General features: G+C 43.8%; 1 protein-coding gene across 2 annotated transcripts in view; it reads right to left on the bottom strand.

Moving 5' to 3' along the window:
- LOC144688966 (repulsive guidance molecule A-like) overlaps positions 1-23,205 on the bottom strand; it is a 35,133-nt gene extending 11,928 nt beyond the window's left edge. Inside the window, exons 1-3 of one of the 2 annotated variants that reach the window (XM_078556037.1) lie at positions 23,092-23,205; positions 8,504-8,652; positions 7,190-7,740 (exon numbers count right to left, since the gene is read on the bottom strand). In XM_078556037.1, the coding sequence (XP_078412163.1) occupies positions 7,190-7,740; positions 8,504-8,652; positions 23,092-23,129 (738 nt within the window). In that variant the 5' untranslated portion in view covers positions 23,130-23,205. Of the gene's footprint in view, positions 1-7,189; positions 7,741-8,503; positions 8,653-21,942; positions 21,962-23,091 lie in introns of those variants that run through there. The other variant, XM_078556038.1, reaches the window with a different exon arrangement.
- Positions 23,206-23,491: the final 286 nt, after the last annotated feature.

The following is a 23,491-nucleotide window of genomic DNA, read 5'->3' as shown; positions in this document are numbered from 1 at the left end:
TCTCAGTGCTACAGATGTTGACTGGACTCTCTTCTGGATTCAAGCAAGCACCTTTCGATAATGGAATTTTTCTGCTGCACATAAACGGACAGCCCACAGCCTATTTTGTAACCAGTCACAAGTTAACGGAACCATTTTAAAAGGAAAGAAGATATGCCAAGAAAAAATAATTTTAGTAGATAAGAACAACAAAAACTAGGAACAGGAGTAGGCCATTCAGCCCCACAAATTCACTCAGCCATTTGAAAAGATCATGGCTGATCCGATTGTGGCTTCACCTCTACTGCCCTGTCTACCCTCATCTTAGATTTTTGATCCATAAGGGCGTCAATCTCACTTTGTATTCAATGACCTAGTCTCCACTGCTCTCTGGGAAAGAAAAGTCCAGGCCAACGACCTGAGGGGGAAAAAATTCTCATCTCCTTCCTCAAATCTTAATGGGAGATCACTTATTTCTAAACTGTGTCCCCTTGTTCTAGTCTCTCCCCTAAGGGGAGAAACATCCACCTTGTCAAGTCCCATCAGGGTCTTATTGAAACATATAAGCTCCCCCCTACCCCGCCACCATTCTTCTAAACTCCAATGGATACAGGCCTAACCTATCAGCCCTGGAATCAGTCGAATGAGCTTTCTCTACACTGCTTCTCATGCAATTATATCCTTTATGCAGACCAAAGCTGTATACAGTACTCCAGATGTGGTCTCACCAATGTCCTGTACAACTGCAGCAGAACTTCCCTACTTGTATATCCATTCCCCTTGCAATAAACAGCATTTAATTTGCCTTCCTAATCATTTGCTATATCTGCGCACTAACTTTGAGATTCATGTACCAGGACACCCAGGTCCTTCTGTACCAGTGAGTTCTGCAAACACGCTCCATTTAGATAATTTGCTGCTTTGATTCTTCCTGCCAAGTGGGCAAGTTTGCATTTTCACACATCATACTCCATCTGCTCATTTTTTGCCCACTCACCTATCTATATCCCTTGGCAGACTCCTGTCCTCTTCACAACTTATTCCAAATACATGGCTTTGGGCCCATTCTACTTGCAAGCCAACTTCAGCAGGTACATTTTCTATTATTGTAAGTTGGGCACATTCTTGTAAAGAAAGAACACTCAAAAGGCCACATCCTTTTTCTAGCGGACAATCTATGCAAAACCTTCCCACAAGGAGACTCGCCTCTGTTGGAATGTTGGGATCCCTGGTTTACGGGGCCCACAAAAGAACAAATCTGAAGCGGCCATCTCCCTACATGTACCTCAAAGGAACTGTCAGTTGTCTGTTACATTGTATTAATGCCACTAACAATTCATTGTGAAAGACGCATATGTTACAAAAAAAGGTGTCAGCTGCAGTAGCATGCTCCCTTCTGAGTCAGATGGTCATGGGTTCAAAGCGCACTCTAGTGCGGCAACGAGGGAGTGCTGGACTGTCAGAGGTGGCATCTTTCGATGAGATATTAGCAACAGATCCTCTGCCTGCCATCTCCAGCAGATGGAAGAGGTCCCTGGTACTCTTGCAAGTGCAGGGAAGCTCTCCTTGGTGTCCTGGGCCATATTTGTCACCAAAAATACAGACCATCTGGTCATTAACTCATTGCTGTTCATGGGAGCTTGCTGTGTGTAAGTTACTGTCATGTTGTCTATAGTACGACAGTAACTATATTGCAATAAAGTGCTTCTTTGGGAGGAAAGCACTTTGAGACTTCCTGAGGTTGTGTAAGATGCTAAATAAATGCAGGTCTTTACTTTTCTCACCAAAAAAAATGGATTTCCTGGTCTTGGTCAACCTTGCAAGTTTACTTGGTGTTCCAGCTGCTGTGTAATCAAGGTTTGCACATCTGGGTAATAGCAGCACTTGCCAAGCATCCAGGACAATATGGAAACAGGCAAGTGCAAATGCAGAGGAACAGTCTGCGACATGACCCATCCACAGGGCGTCAGTGGAGCTAGAAGCAGCTTATAGACAGGGTTATCGGTAGGTCTATAATATCATTGGCCTGTGAAATCGTGGCTTGTTGGCACTACACATCTGGGATCAGCTCCATTCTCAAATTGCACGTACCTAGAAATACAACCAGCTGTTCCTATAGTGGCACCCTTAGCTTCCGAGTGTCAAGACGGTCTAAGCGGCTTCTTCCCGGACACCCAAAGTTTGACATTTGCTTCTTGTATACAGAAAATACATTGCCTCCATTCCACTATTCTCCTTTCTACCCCAATCCCCAGCCTTTGGAACTTGACACCTAGAAAGCCTTCACAAAGCTCCAAGACGCACTCAACAACTTGTATTTCTCGGAGGTTGTGCGGCTGGAGGTGGTTACATAGATAGGGGAGAGAGGGGCGCCATGGAGGGATCAGAAAAGTTAATTAGTCCAACAGAAACAATTAACAAAAACTCAAGACAAAAAAAAAGCGATACCGCAGCTGCTGGAAATTGAGAATCGAAACAGAAAATGCTGGAACGCAGATCAGGCAGAGAATCCGAGTTTAGGCTGGTCAATGGTGCCAAAGACCAGAAGTGATAACTGTTTTCGTGCTCTCTCCAGAAGCTCTGAGATGCCAGGTGCTTTCCAGTAATTTCTGTTTTGAAGCTTAAAGACAAGTTCATCTCTGTCCAGACAATCTTTAACCTTTATTTCCGTGCAACCCATCACATCAAGTAGTAGTTCACTTTTGTAAAATGTATGACTCCCCGACCCAACAACAGCCCGGTCAATATTGGATCCAGGAGGAGGGAGGCTTTGATATCTGGCTCTACTCTTAAGCTCTCTGGCTGCCAGGTCAACAACTTAAGCCACACACCCAAGCGCCCAGCTAATGCTGACCAAGATTCATCTGGTGCCACCACAGTGGTATAACCACACGGGTACCACACCCACTGTCTGGAATCAGCTCTCAAGTCAGCCTAAGCCCAAGCTATTTAGTAAAGCTCACTCTCCACCACAATACATGTAAACTCTGCTACATACACACAATACGCTGTGTATACTCAAACGTAAGAAGTCCTTTGGTTTCAGTGCACACAGATGCCAAGATAGCTAGGATCAGTCACAACCAAGCTAATCAGATGTGCGCTACAATTAGTGTAGTTTTGTAGGAAAATTGTCAATTAACTCCAATCATACATAAAATATTTAGCTCCAGTACTGGCACACTCCTCAAAAATACTGTCATCACTGCTACTCAAAAAAAACCCGCCCTTGATCCCACATGTTCTTCAAACTAATGCTCCAATTCTAACCTCCATGCCCTTCCCAGAGTCCGAGAATGTGTTGCCACCTCCCAAGGCCAGTCCCCTCTTAACTCCAGTTGAATTTCTCCATTTCACTTGAACCCAAGTCACGAATGACATTTGTCCATTTGCCCCACCATTGGCAACTCAGTCTGTCTTCAGCTGTCCATGTTCCAACTTTGGAAGTCCTTCCTTAACCTGCTCCAGCTGTCCTCAAGGCCCTACTTAGAACCTGGTCCCAACCAAAATTTTAGTCGCCCATCATATGCTCCCCTCTTTTGGCATGGTGCCAATTTGTGCCCGACTGTGCTTCTATTAAATGCAATGGGATATCTTTCTATATTAAAAAAGGTACCATACAAATGCAAGTTGAGAACATAACCATGATGAACTCCCCCTCTACAGTCTATCAATCACACCGTCCTCCTGCAGTGCCTCTCGTGTTGTCAAAACTCTCCCTTTCTCAGATTTTGACCTCTTGTGCATTCACTCAGCCAGTCCCCCTCCGCATCCCACTCTCTTTGCCTCACCACAGGCAGCTGAAGATCAAAGCTGCCACGGCCTCATGTTCTGGGATCTCCTCCCGTAACTGCCACCATCCTTTCTTCTGTCACAACCCCTTCCTTTGGAAAGCCTTCTTGTAACCATTCCTAGTCTACCCTCATTGTGTTCAGCAGTGATTATCCACCTCTAAAGTGTTTTGGGATATATTTTCATCCTAAAAAGTTGCTATATAAATTGAAGTTGCTTTTGGTATTCTTAGTATGACTTGTACCCACCTACAACCCATGTGCCCTCAACTAATCTGCGCTTTGCCTCCTTTGTGGCAGTTTGGGGTCAGGAATATGGTTGGAAATGGACTTCAGCACCACTTAGCTGATAAGTCAGGGAAAGTCCGCTGAAGTTGTAACATGCTTTGTGCTGAGTGGATGGGCTGAAAGGCCTTTTTCCATTCTGTATGAAGTTGCCACTAGCAAATTTCTTCCACCTCCCCATCCTCAAGTTTCCTTCAGTTAGAACTGATTAAAAAAGGGTTGAAATTATTTGGTGTTGAAAGCATAAAATATCAAATAGAATGTAATGCCCGGGGTGAGGGGGGGAAAAACACCAGCACTAAAAACTGAAGGAAATGCCGTTCAGGTTTGTTCACTTGTCTTGATATTTGCAACGTTTTAAGTTCTTAACAAAATTGATTTCAAAACCAAACGAGAACACCTGATAGAAGCATTAGGTTTAACTAAGTCAGGCAGACAGTGGCCAACTACATGGGTCAGAGGTATCAAACATCTTCAACCACAGAACAGGAGACAAATTGCCTCCTAGAAACTTCCCCATTAACTTCCGATATCTCTCTTCAGCATTATGCCAGCTCGGTTCAAATGGTAGCGCTCTTGCCTTGGAATCAAAAAGGTTGCAGGTTCAAACCTCACTAAAATTATATGTATTATCCATTCATTAAAGGGAAGGTTACTTTGCTTATTAAATTGAGCCCCAAATGCTGAAATTTCCTCCCCAAGCCACTCCATGCTTTAAGCTGCTCCTTAAAAGCTGCCTCTTTGACCAAGCTTTTGTCAATCATCACTGTTTTACAAGATTGATGGTTAGAATGATAGCACATCATAAACCACAATCATGGTAATCACCATTAAAGTAGGATCAAGCTACCTGGGTAGAATTGAACACTGGTTCAGAAGTGACATTCCACCATAACGTAAATCACATTTACCTTTTAAAAAGTTGTAGTGTCCAATTAATGATGAGCCATTTATTTAAATTACGATCATGTTTACAGATCCCTTGTCATTTTATTCAAATCAGGGCATTTTACATAAAATTAATATTTAAGAAAAGCTTTATCTGAAATAGCCCCACTGTTAAAGTTTATTTTTAGTCAGATTGTTGTTCAAACTACCCTCTTTCGCAGTGACTTTGCTTCCCCCCACCAAAGCTCATTGTAAATAACATTCCCCAAGAAAAAAATTTAGATTCAACATTTCAGCATCTTTCAAAATGTATGGTGGGAAAGAAAAGCTTAAGAAAGGAATCTGGTGGCTTTTGTCAAGGTCCCTCCTGAGCAGCTCCTGAACTCAGGGCTCGTGTGCTCCACGGACTGTCCTACATGACACACTATCAGTCTTACAAATTTGCAAAGGAACTGAAGGGGGAACATAGGTCCCTAGAAACTGCGTACCTCAAGTGGACCTGCTTTGAAAAGAAACAAGGTGGAATAGTGCCAACATAATGGCAACGGCAGAACTCAATGCAAATATAGTTTAAAAAAAAAATGCAATGTCAATATAACAGAGAAATCAGTCACACTAAGAGCATAAAACAAAATGTAAATATCACATCCTTTGAAGTGCATAAATACCAACACATCAATGCCAAACCTGAAATGAAGTACCTCAAGAGTATCTGTGAACTGTTTATGACCCGCACAGAATTGTTTTTAAGGTTGCACTTGTATCTATTTTTAAAAGAATTGTTTATGACTAAATTGTTGATTTTATTGGGGGAGTTGGGGGGGTGGGGGGGAGAAGAGAAAATAACATTTCACATTTCCAAATCTCGGAATCCCAAATTGGAAATGTTAGCACTTTGGCTTCTCTTTGGCACTTGGGTTTAGGCTCAGGCTAGTTGTATCTGTCCATGCTTCCCATGGCAACCCAGCTTTGCTTGAAGCAAGTCTCCTGGTGCAATTTAAAAGTTACACAGCGTGTAGAACAAACTGTGTCCACACCAGTGGTAAGTGGCACAGGAACTGCTGCCATTTGCTGTTTTGAATAATAGTGTTTTCTTTAAAAGCTGGTCACAACCTTTTGCAGAATCCCCTTTCATTTCGGTGCCAATTAAAGTTTCAGTACAAGGTTACAGTTCGTTAGTTGTTTTGTCACACTTTTGAATGATAACAGGTGGTGGGGGGCAGGGCAGCTGAAGAGAATCAACTGACTGCAAGTTTAATTTGTTCAGATGCTAAGTGAAAACAAACAAGAGCATTAAAAAAGGCCCAGTCAGTGTCTTACTTAAAAAGCTTCAGTCAATGCTCGTCAATAGATACTTGTTTAAAAAAAAATTGCCCAAATTAAAATTAATTTTTCAGGACCTCTCTTAAATACACAAAATCTTCAAAATCAATCTTAAGTGTATTTTGAAGCATTCTGGATTAAATTTCCCAAAAAAAAAACCAGGAGGTAACTGACAAATGCATTATTTTAAACAAGTTCCAACTATGGTTGAAAGGTGATGTTTTTTGACAAGAATTATTTAACACAACAGGAATATCATTGATAGGTTTGTGATTAATCTAGATTGTTGAAATGGACACTAGAAAAGGCAGGTTTAAAAAATATCTAACCCCTCCCTAATTCTATTTTTCTCCAGAATACAGTTCCTGAGATTTCCCCCCACCCCACCTCTCTCCAGTGGAACCATACACCACAGGAGGCTATTCGGCCCTTTGTGTGTTGTGACAGCTCTTTCGAAAAAGCTATTCTATTAGTCCCAACCCTACTTTTGCCCCCCCCTCCTCCCCCCCCTCCCAAGAGTCCTGCAATTCCCCCTCCTTTTTCCAAGTTTTAATCCAATTCCCTTTTAAAAGTTGCTACTGATCTTTCTTCCACCATCCTTTCAGGCAGTGCATTTGCAGATGATTTTAACTCTTAAAAACAAATCACCACCCCCCCGCCCCCCCTTACAAAAACCATGTTTTATTTTGCCAATTATCCGAAAACCGATGTGTCCTTTGGATACAGGGGTCTGGATCCCAAACTTATTCAGTAGAGGGCACTCGCAATTCGTTCCTTTGGTAACAAAGCGAAGAGGGAAAGGAAAGAAAATGGGTTTTTTCTTTCCTTGGGTGAGAGAAAGTGGGAAGGAAGGTGGGTGGGGGTGAGTGAGTGATGGGGAGTTTGCCCTGATTTTGCAGAGACACATTTGCACACCCAGTTACCTTGCTGGTGGCTGTGGCACTGGAACCTTCCACCACTGCCACATTGGTGACCTGCACAGACAGGTAGACGTTGTCGATCAGGGGCCAAGCGCCTTCCACTTTGCATGTCTGAAACTCGTCCCGAAACGTCCTGAGGTGCGGGTCGCCAAACAAGCCACAGTGCGCAAACTTCGGCGGGGGCGGCGGCCGGCCCTCGTCCCCCAGCGAGTTGGCTTTGCTCCGGTACGTGCAGAGCTCGGGGACCCGGCTCCTCTCCGTGGCCGCCGGCTTCACCGGAGCCGTGGGTCCCGTCTTGGAGCAGTTGTGCTGCAGCATCAGGTCGGTGATGCCCAGCACGGCCGAGTGGTAGACCAGGTCCCCCCGGCAGTACTTGGCCGTCTTCTTGGTGCATTGCGAGTAAGCCCGCAGAGCGATGCAGAAATCGCCGCCGTTTCCTCCTCCACCACCTCCTCCTCCTCCTGCCTCCGCTTCCTCTTGCAATCCAATCCCCGGAGAAGTAGCAGCCACAAACTCGGCGTTACATCGCTGGATCCTACACTGCTGGCAACGCACTGAGGGCAGTAAAGAAAAGTTAGCAGTAAAGAAAAGTTAGCAGTAAAGAAAAGTTAGTAGCAAAGAAAAATTTGCAATAAAGAAAAGTTAGCAGTAAAGAAAAGTTAGCAGCAAAGAAAAGTTTGCAGTAAAGAAAAGTTTGCAGCAAAGAAAAGTTTGCAGTAAAGAAAAGTTAGCAGCAAAGAAGAATTTGCAATAAAGAAAAGTTAGCAGTAAAGAAAAGTTTGCAGCAAAGAAAAGTTTGCAGCAAAGAAAAGTTTGCAGTAAATAAAAGTTTGCAGTAAATAAAAGTTTGCAGTAAAGAAAAGTTAGCAGCAAAGAAAAGTTAGCCCAAATAAAGTCTAAACTGGAGGTTTAAGTATTACAAACATTTTTCTTTTTTAAAAAAAAATTCTCCAAACCTCTTTTTTAATCTACAAACTTAAAAGCTCTTAAATATTCTACAAACCTCGAGTTCTTTTCAGATTTCTACAAACTTGTTTTAAAATAAAAACTCATACCAACTCGAAGCCCCCCTCTTTTAAAAGACCCCCTACAAACTAATTTCAAAAAACATTTCTGCAAACCAACTACTTTTCAGAAAAGTCTACAAACTCCTTTAAACTTTTACCAGCTCCCAAGTTACTTTTGAAAAGCCTGCAGAATTCAACAGACTTGTTGGGGGGGGGCGGTGGGGGAAAGACTTTTCCCAAAGTGCTCCCAAGTTATTTGGCAGAAAAGCCGTCTAACTTTCAAATCACCAGCAAAAAGTTTTCTTTTTACCTGAATTCAGACACAGGGAGAAAATGAGCATCGTAAAAGCAGACGAGCGGAGCTTTTTAGCCGAAGGGTAAGGGCTTCCTTTCCCCATACCAATCCATCCAGCGCAGCTTGAGTTTGTCGACTGCTTGGCAGAGTGGACGGCGCTCGTTCTGTTAGAAAAGTTCAAGAATTTCAGCCTCAACCTGTCGCTCAAAGTGCCCGGGACAGCCCAACCTCCTGAGCCAGCCTGACTGACAGCAACCCCCCAGCAAATCACCAACAGCAAGGAACTCCACAATTAAAGGGGAGGGCCAGACCATTTCAAATCTGCTGCTGCTGCTGCTGGTGGGTTGGTGGGTGGGTGGGTGAGTGGTGGTGGTGGTGGTGGTGGTGGGGGGGAAAGAAAAACAATATTTTCTACCCTGTTTATGGCTGTTTTCAAATATCATGGTTATCTCACTTGCCAATTCATCTTGTAGGTGAAGAAGTGTCTGAGGCACGGGATACAAGGAGAATTAACCTCTTTGCCAATCTCTAATACTTTAAAATGTGAGCTTTTTCTTGACTGACATCCAACCCACAAAAAATAAATAAAGTGGGATTGGATTTTATGAGAAGGGAGAGGAGAATATAAAACTGCATTATTTCCCAAATGTTTCAGAATAACTAAGTGGTGCATTTGGTCTATTGCAACGTGCGGCTGTTGAAAATGTGGAAGTATTTGCTAACTTTGCAAGGGTATTTTTTTTTATTTTAAATTGCACCGCCCCTTTAAGTGCCGCTGTGAAATGGGACGGATCCAACACGTCAGGGCTGAGGCTGTGAGGCTGTGAGAGTGCGGACCAAGCGGCTTTTATTTTTAACCCCCTCTCTCTCTCTCCCTCCCCACAGACTCAAGCATCGCCGCTCAACAGCTTTTAATAAGAGCCCCATTGGGTGCAATCAACACCACCTTCGAGTATTTACAAGCACATAACCGGCAAACGCCTTATCAGGACTAGGATCAGACAAGGGAGGTTTTTTTTGTTGTTGGGTAAGAGGCCGATCATCGGGGGCAATCGTGTCTTCAAAGGAGCAGAGAGCCTCCGAGGTGTGAAGTTTGCCAGGCATTGAAGTGATTGTTTAAAGAGGCGGGTCTTTGCATGTCTTTATTTTCAATGGAGAGAGACTTGTTTTTCAGGGAGGGAAGGGATGCAACTATTTCAGATATATATATATATATAAAAAACACACCACCGAGCAATAAACAATAAAGTGATTCCGATTCTCGCCCTGTTTTCCTCATACTGTCTAGTGGCGGTCGGATCCTGGCGTGTGCACTGGGAATCCCCTGCGCTGTTTGTTTGAGATACATTGTCTGCCCATTTGGATTCATTACCACGACCGTCACCGCACCCCCCACCTCCCCACAAAACCAACAAAATATTCTGCCTCAGTGCACTGTCAAATTTTAAACTGTTGCTTGCTAATTCATCTGTAGGTGAAGAGGTTTCTAAGGGCACGGGATACAAGGAGAATTAACCTCTTTGCCAATCTCTAATAGTCTAAAATGTGAATTTTTTTAACCGACATCTAAACAACAAAAAGTCGCTGGAATTGGGCTTTATAATAACCACGGGAGGGGAATATAAAACTGCATTATTTCACAAATATTTCAGAATAATTAAATGTTGAATTTTGTGTATTGCACCACCAACACACAGTAGCAGCAGTGTGTACCATCTACAGGGTGCACTGCAGGAATTCTCCAAGGCTCCTTGGACAGCACCTTCCAAACCCACGACCACTACCATCTAGAAGGACAAGGACAGCAGATGCATGGGAACACCACCACCTGGATGTTCCCCTCCAAGTCACTCACCATCCTGACTTGGAAATATATCCCCGTTCCTTCACTGTCACTGGGTCAAAATCCTGGAACTCCCTTCCTAACAGCACTGTGGGTGTACCTACACCACATGGACTGCAGCGGTTCAAACAAGTCAGCTCACCACCACCTTCTCAAGGGCAACTAGGGATGGGCAATAAATGCTGACCCAGCCAGTGAAGCCCACAACCAGTGAATGAATAAAAAAAAGCTATCTTGATGGAATTGATTTGGATAGGCTCAGCTGGAATATACTGCATGTGAACCATTCGCAAAGAAACCCAGTGCAGTGATGCATCTAGCCAACATCGCACAGAATTTAGTCAATTGTTTAAAGGTTCTGTGCTCTTATACGACAGAGAATGCTAACACTGAGGAATGACATCAACAATAAATTGCATTTATACAGCACCTTTAACATTGTAAAATGTCCCAAGGTGCTTCATAATGTGACCGGGTGTGACGTACCATTAAGGGTAAAGAAAGCTCTGGCTCTAATTTTTAAGCTATTTCCCCTAGAATCCCTAACTAGCAGAAATGGTTTATTTCTGTCTGCCCTAATTGTTCTCTATATAGCTTGAAAACTTTGATCAAGTCACCTCTTAACTTTGTAACTTCCCAGGGAATACAACCCTAGTTTTGTAACAAAAATAAAAATAGCTGGAAAAACTCAGCAGGTCTGAAAGCATCTGCGGAGAGGAAGACAGTTAACGTTTCAAGTTCGTATGACTCTTCTTCAGGACTGAGGAAATATAGAAATGAGGTGAAATATATGCTGTTTGAGAGGGGTGGGACAGGTAGAGCTGGATAGAGGGCCAGTGGAGGCAAAGAAGAGATTGTAATCTCTCCTCATAATTTAACCCTTGGAGTCCTGGTATCATTCTGGTAAATTTACACTGTGCTTCTGCCATGGTCAATATATCCTTCCTACGATGTTGTGCCCTGAATTGTTCACAGTGCTCCAGATGTGGTCTAACCCTTCAGGAATGAACTTAGGACACACTTATACACACAAAGGGTGGTAGAATCTTGGAATTGATGCTAGATTGTAAATTTTAAATCTGAGATTGATAGAATTTTATTATCCAAAGGTATTAGGAGATGTGAGGCAAAGGCAGGTATATGGAGTTAGATCAACCACAATCTCAATGAGAGAGGCAATGGTGTAGTGGTCTTGTCGCTGGACTAGTAATCCAGAGACTCAGGTTAATGCTTTGGGGACCTGGGCAGATGGTGGAATTTGAATTCAATTCAATTAAAAGTCTAATGATGACCATTAACAAAAAACATTGTCAGTTGTTGGAAAGACTCATCTAGTTCACTAATGCAAACTTCACTAATGCCTACATGTGACCACAGCAATGTGCTTGACTCTTAGCTGCACCCTGAATTAGCCTAGCATTCAGCTAGCAAGGGCAATTAGGGATGGGCAAAAATGCCGGCCTAGCCATGAACGAATAAAAGAAAGACTTGCGGGTCTGAATGTCCTACTCCTATTCCTATGTCTCTATCACTCCATGATCACCCCTTTAGATGCCAGCTAAACAGCACCCAATGGTGTTTTGGACAGAAGACTCAATGATGTGTAGTGAGTGAGGACAAATGAGTTGGCTGTCGGAATTTGCAAGGGCCAACTCAAATATTCTTCATATGGAGATGAAGTGGAAGCTGTAACAGTCAGTGTTTCTACGTTTGATCTGTGCCTTAACTTCAACAACCCACCTTAATTCCGTAACACAAACACTTTGTGAAGGTGAAAGTAATGATTTCTCTGGTCTGTTGAGTGTAGATTAATCCAAATTTCACTTACCTTTCCTACCAAAAGAAAATGCTGTTTAGAATAAAAGTGAGCAATTGGAATGTTAAAATGTGTTCAACGTCAGGCAGAATGCAGAAAATATGACGTAAAAATTCAAATGTTGTCTATGGGAGTAATTGTTCAGATTCTTTCATTCCCCTATAGGGATGGATTACATAGTGTGCATAGGGGTTATAGGGGCTGCAGTTGGAAGAATTGTGCACCATTTAAAATTCGCTACCTAAAGCCCTAGGGGGTGGGCCCTTGTATCACGAGTCATTAACTAGCCACAAAAGAGAAAACAGTTTATTTAATAAGGGTGGCTGGGGCCAGGGGAGGGGGGGGGGGGGGGGGGGGTTCGAGGGGATGGAGGTTGGGGGGGGGGAGGTGTGGTGAAGGGAAGGTGCTGGTTCTTGCACACTTGGTTCAAGGAATGCACCTGATGTGCATCATTTTTATCCTATATTGTATGAACATCTCCTTCGTATTGGATACAGACACGATGGCTTATTATTTAGCAAAGAGGATGAGGCTGCACCACATGGAAGCACATATCCCTGTGACTGAAGGTACCGTTTTGAAATCAGTAACTATGGAAAAACTGCCCCCTTGGAGGAGGACTGTGAATTAAAGGCACAGCGTCCTTCTGCTCGCCTGATTACTCACATCTTACTTTTATCATATAAAACCAACAACTGAGGAAAATTGGGCTCTTAACCGCAAATAAAAAATGTGTCGATTTATGGAAATTAGCCTTTAAATTAAATTGAAGTTTTCAGATATTCAATTACCTTTTTTTTAAAAGAAAGAATAAAATAAAAGGTTTGATTATGTTAAGAGGAGGGACTGTCACAGAGATTTGTTTTTATGAGTTTGGAACAAACAGCCACTGTAGGCCAAACAAAAGCGATACTGTCTCTTTAAACCTCTCGACAGCCATCTGCTGACGGCCGTAAAGCACAGATGTTCTACAGCAATGCAGAAATGTCACTGGCCTCTGAAAAGTGGTCAGTTCCAATTCTTTAACCCTTTGGTTGGTCATGGTGCCACTCTCTCTCATCCCCTCCATTAGAAAAAAACTGCTCTTTGGCCATGCCTAGTGTCGCCTCCCTTGTTCTCCTACTCCCGGTTCACCTACTTCTCTGTAAAACACCCCTGGGACATCCAGTCATGTAAAAGGTGTCAGATGTAAATGGCAGATGCTGCGATCTCTATAAGGGGAAAAGGACTTGCCTTTGATAAAGTGCCTTTCATATCCTCGTGACTTCCCAAAGGGCTTCAGAACAGATGAATTATTTTTTTACATGCTGTTACTGTTTCATAGGCAGATGTGATGATCAATTGACACACAAGAGGATCCCACAAACAGCAGGCAAAAGGAAGAACATACATTTCTATAGCGCCATTCATGACCCCAGGCCACTCCAAAGCACTTTAGAGACAATGAAGTGCTTTTGAAGTGTGATCCCTATTGTAATGTAGGTAAGGCAGCAGCCAATTTGTGCACAGCAAGGTCCCACAAACAGCAATGCGATAACTGACCAGATAACAGGTTTTAGTGATGGTGGTTGAAGCATAAATATTAGAACATTAGCCAGGACAATGGGGAAATCTCCCTGGTTCTTCTTCAAAATAGTGCCATCGGATCTTTCTGAGATGGCAGGTGCAACCTCAGTTTAACACCTCACCCAAAAAAACAGTACTTCAAAAGTCTAGCATCAAAGTGTCAGCTTGGATTATAGAACTCAAGTTGCTAGAGTGAGATTTGAACCCACCACTGTCTGATTCAAAAACAACAGCATTACCCAGTGAGCCAGGGTGGTAGTCAGTTAGTATATTTTGTTGGTGTTGGTTGAGAGATAACTTGTGTTCAAGATGTCAGGGGAACTCACCTGCTCCTCTTCCCCTCGTGCTTGCGGGATCATTTGTGCCCACCTGAGATGGCAGACGGGTGGTTTGACGTCTTGTCTGAAAGATGGCACCTCTGACAGTGAAGCACTCCCTCAGTACTGTACTGAAGTGCTTTGCACACTGTAGAGCGATTCCGCAGTCTCAGTGGAGAAGCCAGTTCACACGGAACACAGGTATTGCAAATAGTGAGGGTGGATGCCAACTTTGACATCCTTTCTGTGCACACTTTTCCGTCCTGAGGTGTAAAATGGGCGGCCCATCTGTGTTCATGTCACTTTACAGTGAACGGGTTAGGTTAAAACTATTTCATATGCAGGGAATATTTCTTGTTAAGATGAGCCTGAGAAGCTGTAAATGACCTAAGAAACTGGGAATGCCACTCAGACTCACGGTGAACTAAGCTACTCTTTAACTTGGATTTGGGGAGATTGGCATCCATCATTTAACTCGCTGATTAATAGAATTGAATAGGGATTTGCTCGAATGGCACCAGGGATGTGGGTCTTTAGTGCCGTGGCAAGACAAATGGAGCTTAGATTGTTCTCCTTAGAGCAAAGAAGATTAAGAGATTTAATAAAGGAGTTAAAAATCATGAGAGTTTTGGTGGAATAAAATAACAGAAATTGTTTCCACTGGCAGAGTGGTTAGTAACTGGAGGACACATTAAAAGAATTGGGATAAAAAAACAGAGGCAAGCTGAGGAGAATTGTTTCTTACACAGTGAGTTATTAAGATCTAGAATTTGTTGCCTTAAAGGGCGGTGGAAGCAGATTCAGTAATAACTTTCAAAAAAGGAATCGCATAAACACTTGAAGGGGAAACTTTTACAGGGCTAAGGGTAGGGCAGCGGGACTAATAGCATGGATCCTTTAAAGAACCAGCACAGGCATAGTGGGCTGCATGGCCTCCTCCTTTGCTGTACCATTCTACGCTTCTTTGAGATCTTGAGGAATTCTTTGAGGAATGTAAGGAGTCACTTTCGGAAGTCTCCTCTATCAGCTGGGTCCAAGGTGTAGCACCAAAGTCCTGGGTCTCTGAGCCTTGCTCGCTGCCCATGAGGCTCTCAGTGGAATTGGGATATTTCGGATGCCGGTATTCCAGAATCTGAATTCAGGTAGAAACAGACAGCGTGTTCCCAGGACAATCATTTTCTACTGCCCCTGCGCACTTTTAATGCCTTTATTCCATCAGGCAGCCTTGAACTTACCTTGACCTTTCCTAATAATAAAACCTGTACAATTCCTGCACTGTGCACTTGACAGATTATGCCCTGTCACACAGCTTATCAGCACAAGATGGGTTCACAATTAAGTGATTCTGGCAAAGCAGTCTCACTTGTGCCTGGATGTAACCAAAGAGACAGCCTTCCAGGAATGGACCAACCCATGTGGAACAAATGCAGTTTTGTTTGTCCTCAGCCCCAGCTTTTCCTCACAGACAGCACCTCCTCTTCACATCTGGAAAACCTTAGACTTTACGTTCAGAACCCAAGTCTAACTATTTATACCAGGGAGGACTGGCTATTAACCCCTATCCCTCTAATCCAGTAATGGAGGAGCTTTAAATGAAAAGTTATTATAAACTTTGTTGAATTTATTAATCAATCTAGCAAATCTCCCATGGCATCGCCCATTGCAAATTGCTTTGTACTCTGTATAGAAGGGCATGGAATGTCTTTCTTGGAGTGGCAGGCAGTGACTAGTGGAGTACCGCAGGGATCAGTGCTTGGGCCCCAGCTATTCACGATATATATCAATGATTTGGATGAGGGAACCAAATGTAATATTTCCAAGTTTGCTAACAACACAAAACTAGTTGGGGATGTGAGTAGTGAGGGGGATGTTAAGAGGCTTCATGGCGGTTTAGACAAGTTGAGTGAGTGGGCAAATACATGGCAAATGCAGTATAACGTGAATAAGTGTGAAGTTATCTTACTTTGGTAGGAAAAACAGAATGGGAGAGTACTATTAAAATGGTGGCAGATTGGGAAATGTACAAAGGGACCTGGGTGCAGGTGCAGCAAGCAGTTAGGAAAGCAAATGGTATGTTGGCCTTCATTGCGAGAGGACTTGAGTACAGGAGCAAGGATGTCTTACTGCAGCTGTACAGGGCCTTGGTGAGACCACACCTGGAGTATTATGTGCAATTTTGGTCTCCATAGAAGACTTGCCATAGAAGGTTCACCAGACTGAATCCTGGGATTGAAGGATTGTCATATGAGGAGAGATTGTGTTGACTAGGCCTGTATTCACAGGGGTTTAAAAGAACGAGAGGCGATCTCATTGAGACATATAAAGTTTTGACAGGGCAGGACGGACTGGATGCAGGGATGATATTTCCTGGGGGTCTGGAACAAGGGGTCACAGTCTCATGATACAGGGTAGGCCATTTAGGACTGAGATGAAGAGAAATTTTTTCACTCAGAGGTTGGTGTAACTGTGGAATTCTCTACCACAGAGGGCTGTGGAGGCCAAGCCACTGAATATATTTAAGAAATAAATAGATAGATTTCTAGATTCTAAAGGTGTCAAGGGGTATGGGAAGAGGGTGGGAGTATGGCATTGAGAAAGAGGGTCAGCCATGATCACATTGAATGGCAGAGCAGGCTCGAACGGATGAATGACCTTCCCTTGCTCCTATTTTCTGCGTCTCTATGTGTATGGCAGGTAGTATTCTGCTGCTAAAATGCAAAGATATGTGGGAAAGCAAGTTGTGAAGTGGGCAGGATTTAATGCTCAACTCCAAGGTGAGTTTGGAGGTGGGGGTGGGGCGGCGCATTTAATTGGGCAGGAGGGTGGCAGGTGGGGAGGATATAGGAAAATGTAAAGGTCTTAGAAAAGATGGAGAAGAGGTTCGCCAGGATGTTATGAGGAATGAGGGACTTCTGTTATGAGGAGAAGTCGGAAAAGTTAGGACTATTCTCCTTGGAACAGAGAGGGTTAAGAGGTGACCCAGTGGAGGTTTTAAGATGCTGATAGGTTGTGACAGATGGAGAAAAGGTCTTCCAGTCTTCGGATCGTTGAAGACCAGACATATGATCCAAGTTGTGTGTTGGGACCCTGTGGAAATCCCGATGTTCTGACTTCCATGGGAATTGCCTAGGAAGTTTGAACTTCTGATAGACAATTCCCCTGCTCCCTGGGACTCTCTGCAAAAGAGTCCGATTTTGTGTTAGAGTTGGAGACTTCGGAAGATTCTGGTTTACTTAATCTGAATGGTTACCAAGGAATTGTTAGACAGAAAAATCCTAGTCTAACTCCTGGGTAACTACAGAACTGACCTCTCAATCACTCACACTGAACCCCCACCGCCGCCCCCCCCCACCCACCCGACTTTCCTCTCAAACCCCCCAACTACCTCCCATGACCCACTGTCCTCCTTATGACCTCCACGATCAACATCCCAACCCGAGTACCTCCGGACCACACTAACTCCCGACCACTCAACCAACCCCGACCCAACCTGACTAGTCCCTGACCTGACTATCCCTTACTACCCCTCGACCCACCTACTCACTCACCCACCTGCCTTCTCATCCACCTACCACCTCACCCACATTGCCCATCAGCCACCTCATCCACTTGCCACCCTACCCACTTACCTCACCCACTACCCACCCTGCCCGTTCACTCAGTCATCCATTCACCCATTCACTAACATTCACACCAGACATTTGAATTTACCTTACAGCAGCTAGTGTGGTAAAAAGCACGTGTAACCTATTTCACCCCCTGACCCTACAGCACTGCAATGAAGCTCTTTGTGAGACAGTACACTCCGCGTCTCTGAAGAAGCTGAGCTTGGGAATCCAGGCCAGAAATGCGGAGCAGAGTTGGGGCACAGAAAAATACTAGTGGAGCGGCAAACCGATGGTGGTTACTACTTCGCGGAAGATCCGGGCCAAGCTATTCCCTTTGGCAAGTGGGCCAATAATTAGAGGCCACAAATTCAAAATCCATTGGAAAAGGATTTTGCCATCGAGAGAGGGTGATGAGGAGAAATGTTTTTCACTCAGAAAGTCGTCAGGATCTGGAATGCTTGATCTGAAAAGGTGGTAGAAGGCAATTACATCCATAATTTTAAAAGGCAGTTGGACAGACATTTGAGAATCAGGACCTTACAGAGTTGTGGAAAAAAAGGCAGGCATATGGCACTGAATATGTTGCACTGACATGATGGGCCGAAAGGACTTCATCTGTGCTGTAAGTTTCTATGAAGCTATGATTACAGGTATTTGGAAAGACTGAACAGGGTGGGGCTTTTTTTTTAGAGAAGTGGAGTCTTGGAGGAGATCTGTAGAGGCCTTTAAATTTATCAATGTGATAGGAACACACGAGTATCCAAAGTAGGAGCAGGAGTAGGCCACTCGGCCCTTCAAGCCTGCTCCGCCATTTAATAAGATCATGGATCACAGAATCACACAGTGCAGAAGAGGCCCTTCAGCCCATCGAGTCTGCACCGACACGTGAGAAACACCTGACCTACCTACCTAATCCCATTTACCAGCACTTGGCCCATAGCCTTGAATATTATGACGTGCCAAGTGCTCATCCAGGAACTTTTTAAAGGACGTGAGGCAACCCGCCTCCACCACCCTCCCAGGCAGTGCATTCCAAACCATTACCACCCTCTGGGTAAAAAAGTTTTTCCTCTCATTCCCCCCTAAACCTCCTACCCCTCACCTTGAATTTATGTCCCCTTGTGACTGATCCTTCAACTAAGGGGAACAGCTGCTCCCTATCCACCCTGTCCATGCCCCTCATAATCTTGTACACCTCGATCAGGTCGCCCCTCAGTCTTCTCTGCTCCAGTGAAAACAACCCAAGTCTATCCAACCTCTCTTCATAACTTAAATGTTTCATCCCAGGCAACATCCTGATGAATCTCCTCTGCACCCCCTCCAGTGCAATGGATGATCTGATTGTAACCTCCTGCCTACCTTGATAACCTTTCACCCCTTGATAATCAAGGATCTATCTGGCTTTGCCTCAAAAATATTCAAAGACCAAGCTTCCACTGCCTTTTGAGGAAGAGAGTTCCAAAGGCTCACAACACTTTGAGAGAAAACATTTTCTCCTCATCTCTGTCTTAAATGAGCAACCCCTTATTTTTAAACTGTGACCCCTAGTTCTAGATTCTCCCACAAGAGGAAACATCCTCTCCACATCCACCCTGTCAAGAACCTCAGGAACTTAAAGATTTCGATCAAGTCACCTCTTACTCTTCTAAACTCCAGTCGATACAAGCCTAACCTGTACAACCTTATCTCATATAAGATAACCTGCCCATTCCCGGTCTTAGTCTAGTAAATATTCTCTGAACTGCTTCTAATGCATTTACACCTTTCCTTAAATAAAGAGGCCAATAGTGTACACAGTAATCCATGGGCAGAGGAGATGGAAAGAGAATGTTTCCACTAGGGGCCATGAATACAAGATCATCACTAAAAATCCAATAGAGAAATAAGGAAAAATTTCTTCACTCAGAGAGCGCTTGGAAGGTTGAACTTGCTGTCACTAGGAAATGGTTGAGACGAACTACTTAGATCCTTAGATTGGAAAGGTAGACGAGTACATAAAAGAAAAGGGAATAGAAAGATACAGCCTAGTCCAAATGGCTGACTGAGACATCAAGGGAGCCTGCGATATCATTGTGAGTCTGTCCATTCCTCCTTATAAAGGACCACGCCCGATAAGAACCACCACAACTTCGCTCCCACAGAGGAGCTGACCATTGTGGGGAATGGTTCACAGTCTGTAAAAGGAAGGAAGGCCCATGAAAATCTGTGGATCAGTGGAGCCAACTTCAACAAGATGAAGGCAGGGGCCAGAGTCCACACGCTTGAACTGATACAACAAATACAGGGGGTAGACTGTGCCATGATAATGAAGGAAAAACACCGAATTGCGTCTGGAAATATTGGACTTTGAAAATAAGACCTGAGTTTTAAAAAATACACACAAGCCACTGGCTGGAATGCTGCAGGCCGACCCCCTAAGAGGCAATGGAACCCCACCCTGTTGCCAGACAAGGTACTTCTAAAGGCATCCAGAAACTAATTGCTCCCTCCGGTAGAGACAATGGGACATAATTGGGAGATGAGTATCATGTCATCAAGAAATCCCGTAAGCAATGCCCAGACAGATTTGTAAATTTGCTTCCCTCTTGGAATATGCAAAGAAGGGGTTAAAACTGAGCTGAAAAACTGCTCCGGTGTCTGCCTGTTGGTGGGTGTTCTGAGAGAAAGCAAGTGTTGGAAGTTTGACTTAGAAGTAACAGCCACACGCAGTACCCCTGCAAATTGCCATTTTGCAGGTATCCTGATCTCCCTCTCTCCCCACCAAATTCAACACTACTGGAACCTCGAATCTCAATGGCCGCATCGCTCAATCACCTACTCCCCATGAGTCAAGAACTGTTCCATATACCTTTATATATATATATATATAATATATATATTTTCACTTACTTCAAGATAAATTCTTACTTTTAACCTGTATGACTGTATATGCATGTGTTTTATCCTTTCTTGCCGTTAGTAGTTAATAAATTTAGTCTTACCCTTAACCCAAGAAAGTCTGATCAAATTGGCTCCTTCAAAACCAGAACGATTGGGTCTGGGAAAAAGGTATCCGGGAAAGGGATCCATTTTAGATTAAATCTTGTTGTGAGCAACATGGGTTGGGGGGCTGAATAAAGACAGGGAGCCAGTTCATCCCTCCGCACCCGGGCAATAGCAATTTGGGGGTGTCCTAGCCAAAACTGGTGACAAAAAGAGGGGTCTTGCCTGGATCAGCAACTTCAGGTAACCTCACCTGGGGATGGGCCGTAACAGGTGGAGGGACTGGGATGGTCTTTGCAGCAAAGACCAGTGAACCTAGCAATCGATCATAAAAATAAAAGGAGAGATTAACATCTTTAGAAAGTAAAAAAAAACATACAGGGAGTGGAAAGTTGTTTGAAACAGTTGTTTCCAGGCACAGGGAATACCAAAAGAGCAGTCATCGATAATGCTATGTTACATACTCTCTGCTCTACAATGAGGTCTCAGGATGCAGCCAAGTGGATCGCACTTCACAGGAACTCGGACTTTTTCGAACCTTAATAAGGAAGTGATTGTTAAAGTAAAGAGGCGCAGAGAAGATCGTGGATAGTTTTTTTTAATTGCAGCGGAACCTCCATTTTCCACCCACCTATTATGTGTCATCACCTTTAACCATCATCCCTTTTATTCATCTTCCACTTTATCTACCTGTGCAGGACATTTGCATCATTGCATAGCTTATTTTCTCATTTGCATTTTGCTTTATCTTGTTGAGTAAATCCACATAACATTTATTAGTCGTTTTGTGGACACATTTAGGGTGTCAGCTGTAGCTTATTTGACAGCACTCATACTTCTGGAGGTGGATGATTGTGGCCCCCAAACCACCTCCTGAAACTGAGCACAAAGATATAGGATGGAGCTCCCAGTGCAATACTGAGGGAGTGCTGCATTGTTGGAGGTGCCATCATTTGAATATGATGTTAAACTGAGGCCCTTTCTGCCCCGTCGGGTGGATGTCATGAGATTCCACTTAGAGATTCAAAGAAGAGCAGTGGAGTTCTCCTGGTGCCCTGGCCAATATTTATCTCTCAACTAACATCTAAAATGGAAGATCTGGCCATTATCACATTGCTACTCGTGGGAGCTTGCTGTGCACAGTTTGACTGCAGTGTTTATATTACAAGAGCGGCTACACTCAAAAGCACTTTATTGAGATGTGCTGAAGTCTTGAAGGACACTGTATAAAATGCAAGTTTTTCTGTTCTATTAATTTCCAAATCAAGGATATTGCTGTACAATATGTGGAAACACAAATTTCAGGCATCTTGTTTACCTACCAATTTCTGTCATGCACAGATTGAAGGTCCTCTTGGTCAGAACGGAGGTTCATTGTGTTTATGAAATTCAGAGTATGTGGGAGGGGGGAAAAAGTTCTTGAGATTATTAGGGAAAACGCTATGATCTGATTTCCATGGCATTTGCTGATGAGTAGTCTGGGGTATGGGCACAGTTGTGATGGTATAGCCTTGTGAAGAATTGGTCTAGTCAGCCACATCCTGAGGTAAATGTGAGGGTATTGCTCAGGGCAGTTTTTACCATCGATAGCTGCTTGTAAATTCTAATCTTGGGGATAGGTCATGGTCCCAAAGTCAGAAAACCAGAAGGAAATAACTGACTCTCTTCTTCTTTTGTGTGTGGTTCTGTGGAGAAAGCATGTGGGTTTTATGTTAATGTGCTTGTGTCAAGGGAGTATGACCATATTTACATGTGCGTGGAGGGAATGCTTGTTTTTAAATTTGCTCATGGAATGTGGGCATCGCTGGTAAGGGCAGCATTTATTGCCCATCCTTCCCTGCCCTTGGGAAGGTGGTGGTGAGCCATTTCCCTGAACCACGTCCATGTGGATTGTACATTTTCACAGTGGCTGCTAAGGCCATTTCAGAGGACAGTTCAGAATCAACCCCATTGCTGTAGGTCTGGAGTCACATGTAGGCCAGACCAGGTAAAGATGGCAGGTTTCCTTCCCTAAAGGACGCTAGATGGGTTTTTATGACAATCCTGGTGGTTATATGGTCACCATTACTAATGCTAGCTTTTTATTCCAAATGTATTGAATTAATTGAATTTAAATTCCCCAGCTGCTATGGTGGGATTGTGAATTCATGCCTCTGGATCATTAATCTGAGCCTCTCATTATCAATCCAGTAATAAAGCCACTATTGTACTGTACTGTACTGTAAGTGTGTTAGTTTTATGTGTGTGTGTGTGTGTTCAGGGATGTGACTGTATGGGTAGTATGTATGCATGCATGGAGGGACTGGGTGTCAGTGTGTAGGTGTGCTTTTCTGCCTTGTCATATTAATGTCACTTCACCCTGTCTCCCCCACACCCCCTCCCCCCCACAATCTGCAGCAACTTTGTTCCTGAATGCCACCTTATGATACCCAGAGTGAAGCAGAGCTTTGGAGGAGACAAAACAGACTTACTGCAGTGAGCAGGTCCGGGGTCTAGTTAAGTTCCACATCACCTGAAAGGGAAGGGAGAGAGAAAAGCTTCAGTGATGATTTCAACACATTTTACTCTTAGGCAGTTTTACACATTTCTTAACCCTCAGCATCAAGGAGCCCTATCAAAACCGGAGTCAATGGGAATCAGAGGGAAAACTCTCCATTGGTTGGAGTCATACCAAGCACAAAGGAAGATGGTTGTGGTTGTTCGAGGTCAGTTATCCCAGTTCCAGTACATCACTGCAGGAGTTATTCTGGGTAGTTATAGGCCCGACCATCTTTAACTGTTTCATCCTCCATCATAAGGTCAGAAGTAGGGATGTTCACTGATGATTGCATAATGCTCATCACCATTCACGAGTCCTCAGATAGTGAAACA

The sequence above is a fragment of the Cetorhinus maximus genome, chromosome 13, assembly GCF_964194155.1.
Source record: "Cetorhinus maximus chromosome 13, sCetMax3.hap1.1, whole genome shotgun sequence".
Classification (NCBI taxonomy): Eukaryota; Metazoa; Chordata; class Chondrichthyes; order Lamniformes; family Cetorhinidae; genus Cetorhinus; species Cetorhinus maximus.
Note: the sequence above shows the minus strand (reverse complement) of the source record. Positions and strands in the feature narration are given on the sequence as shown.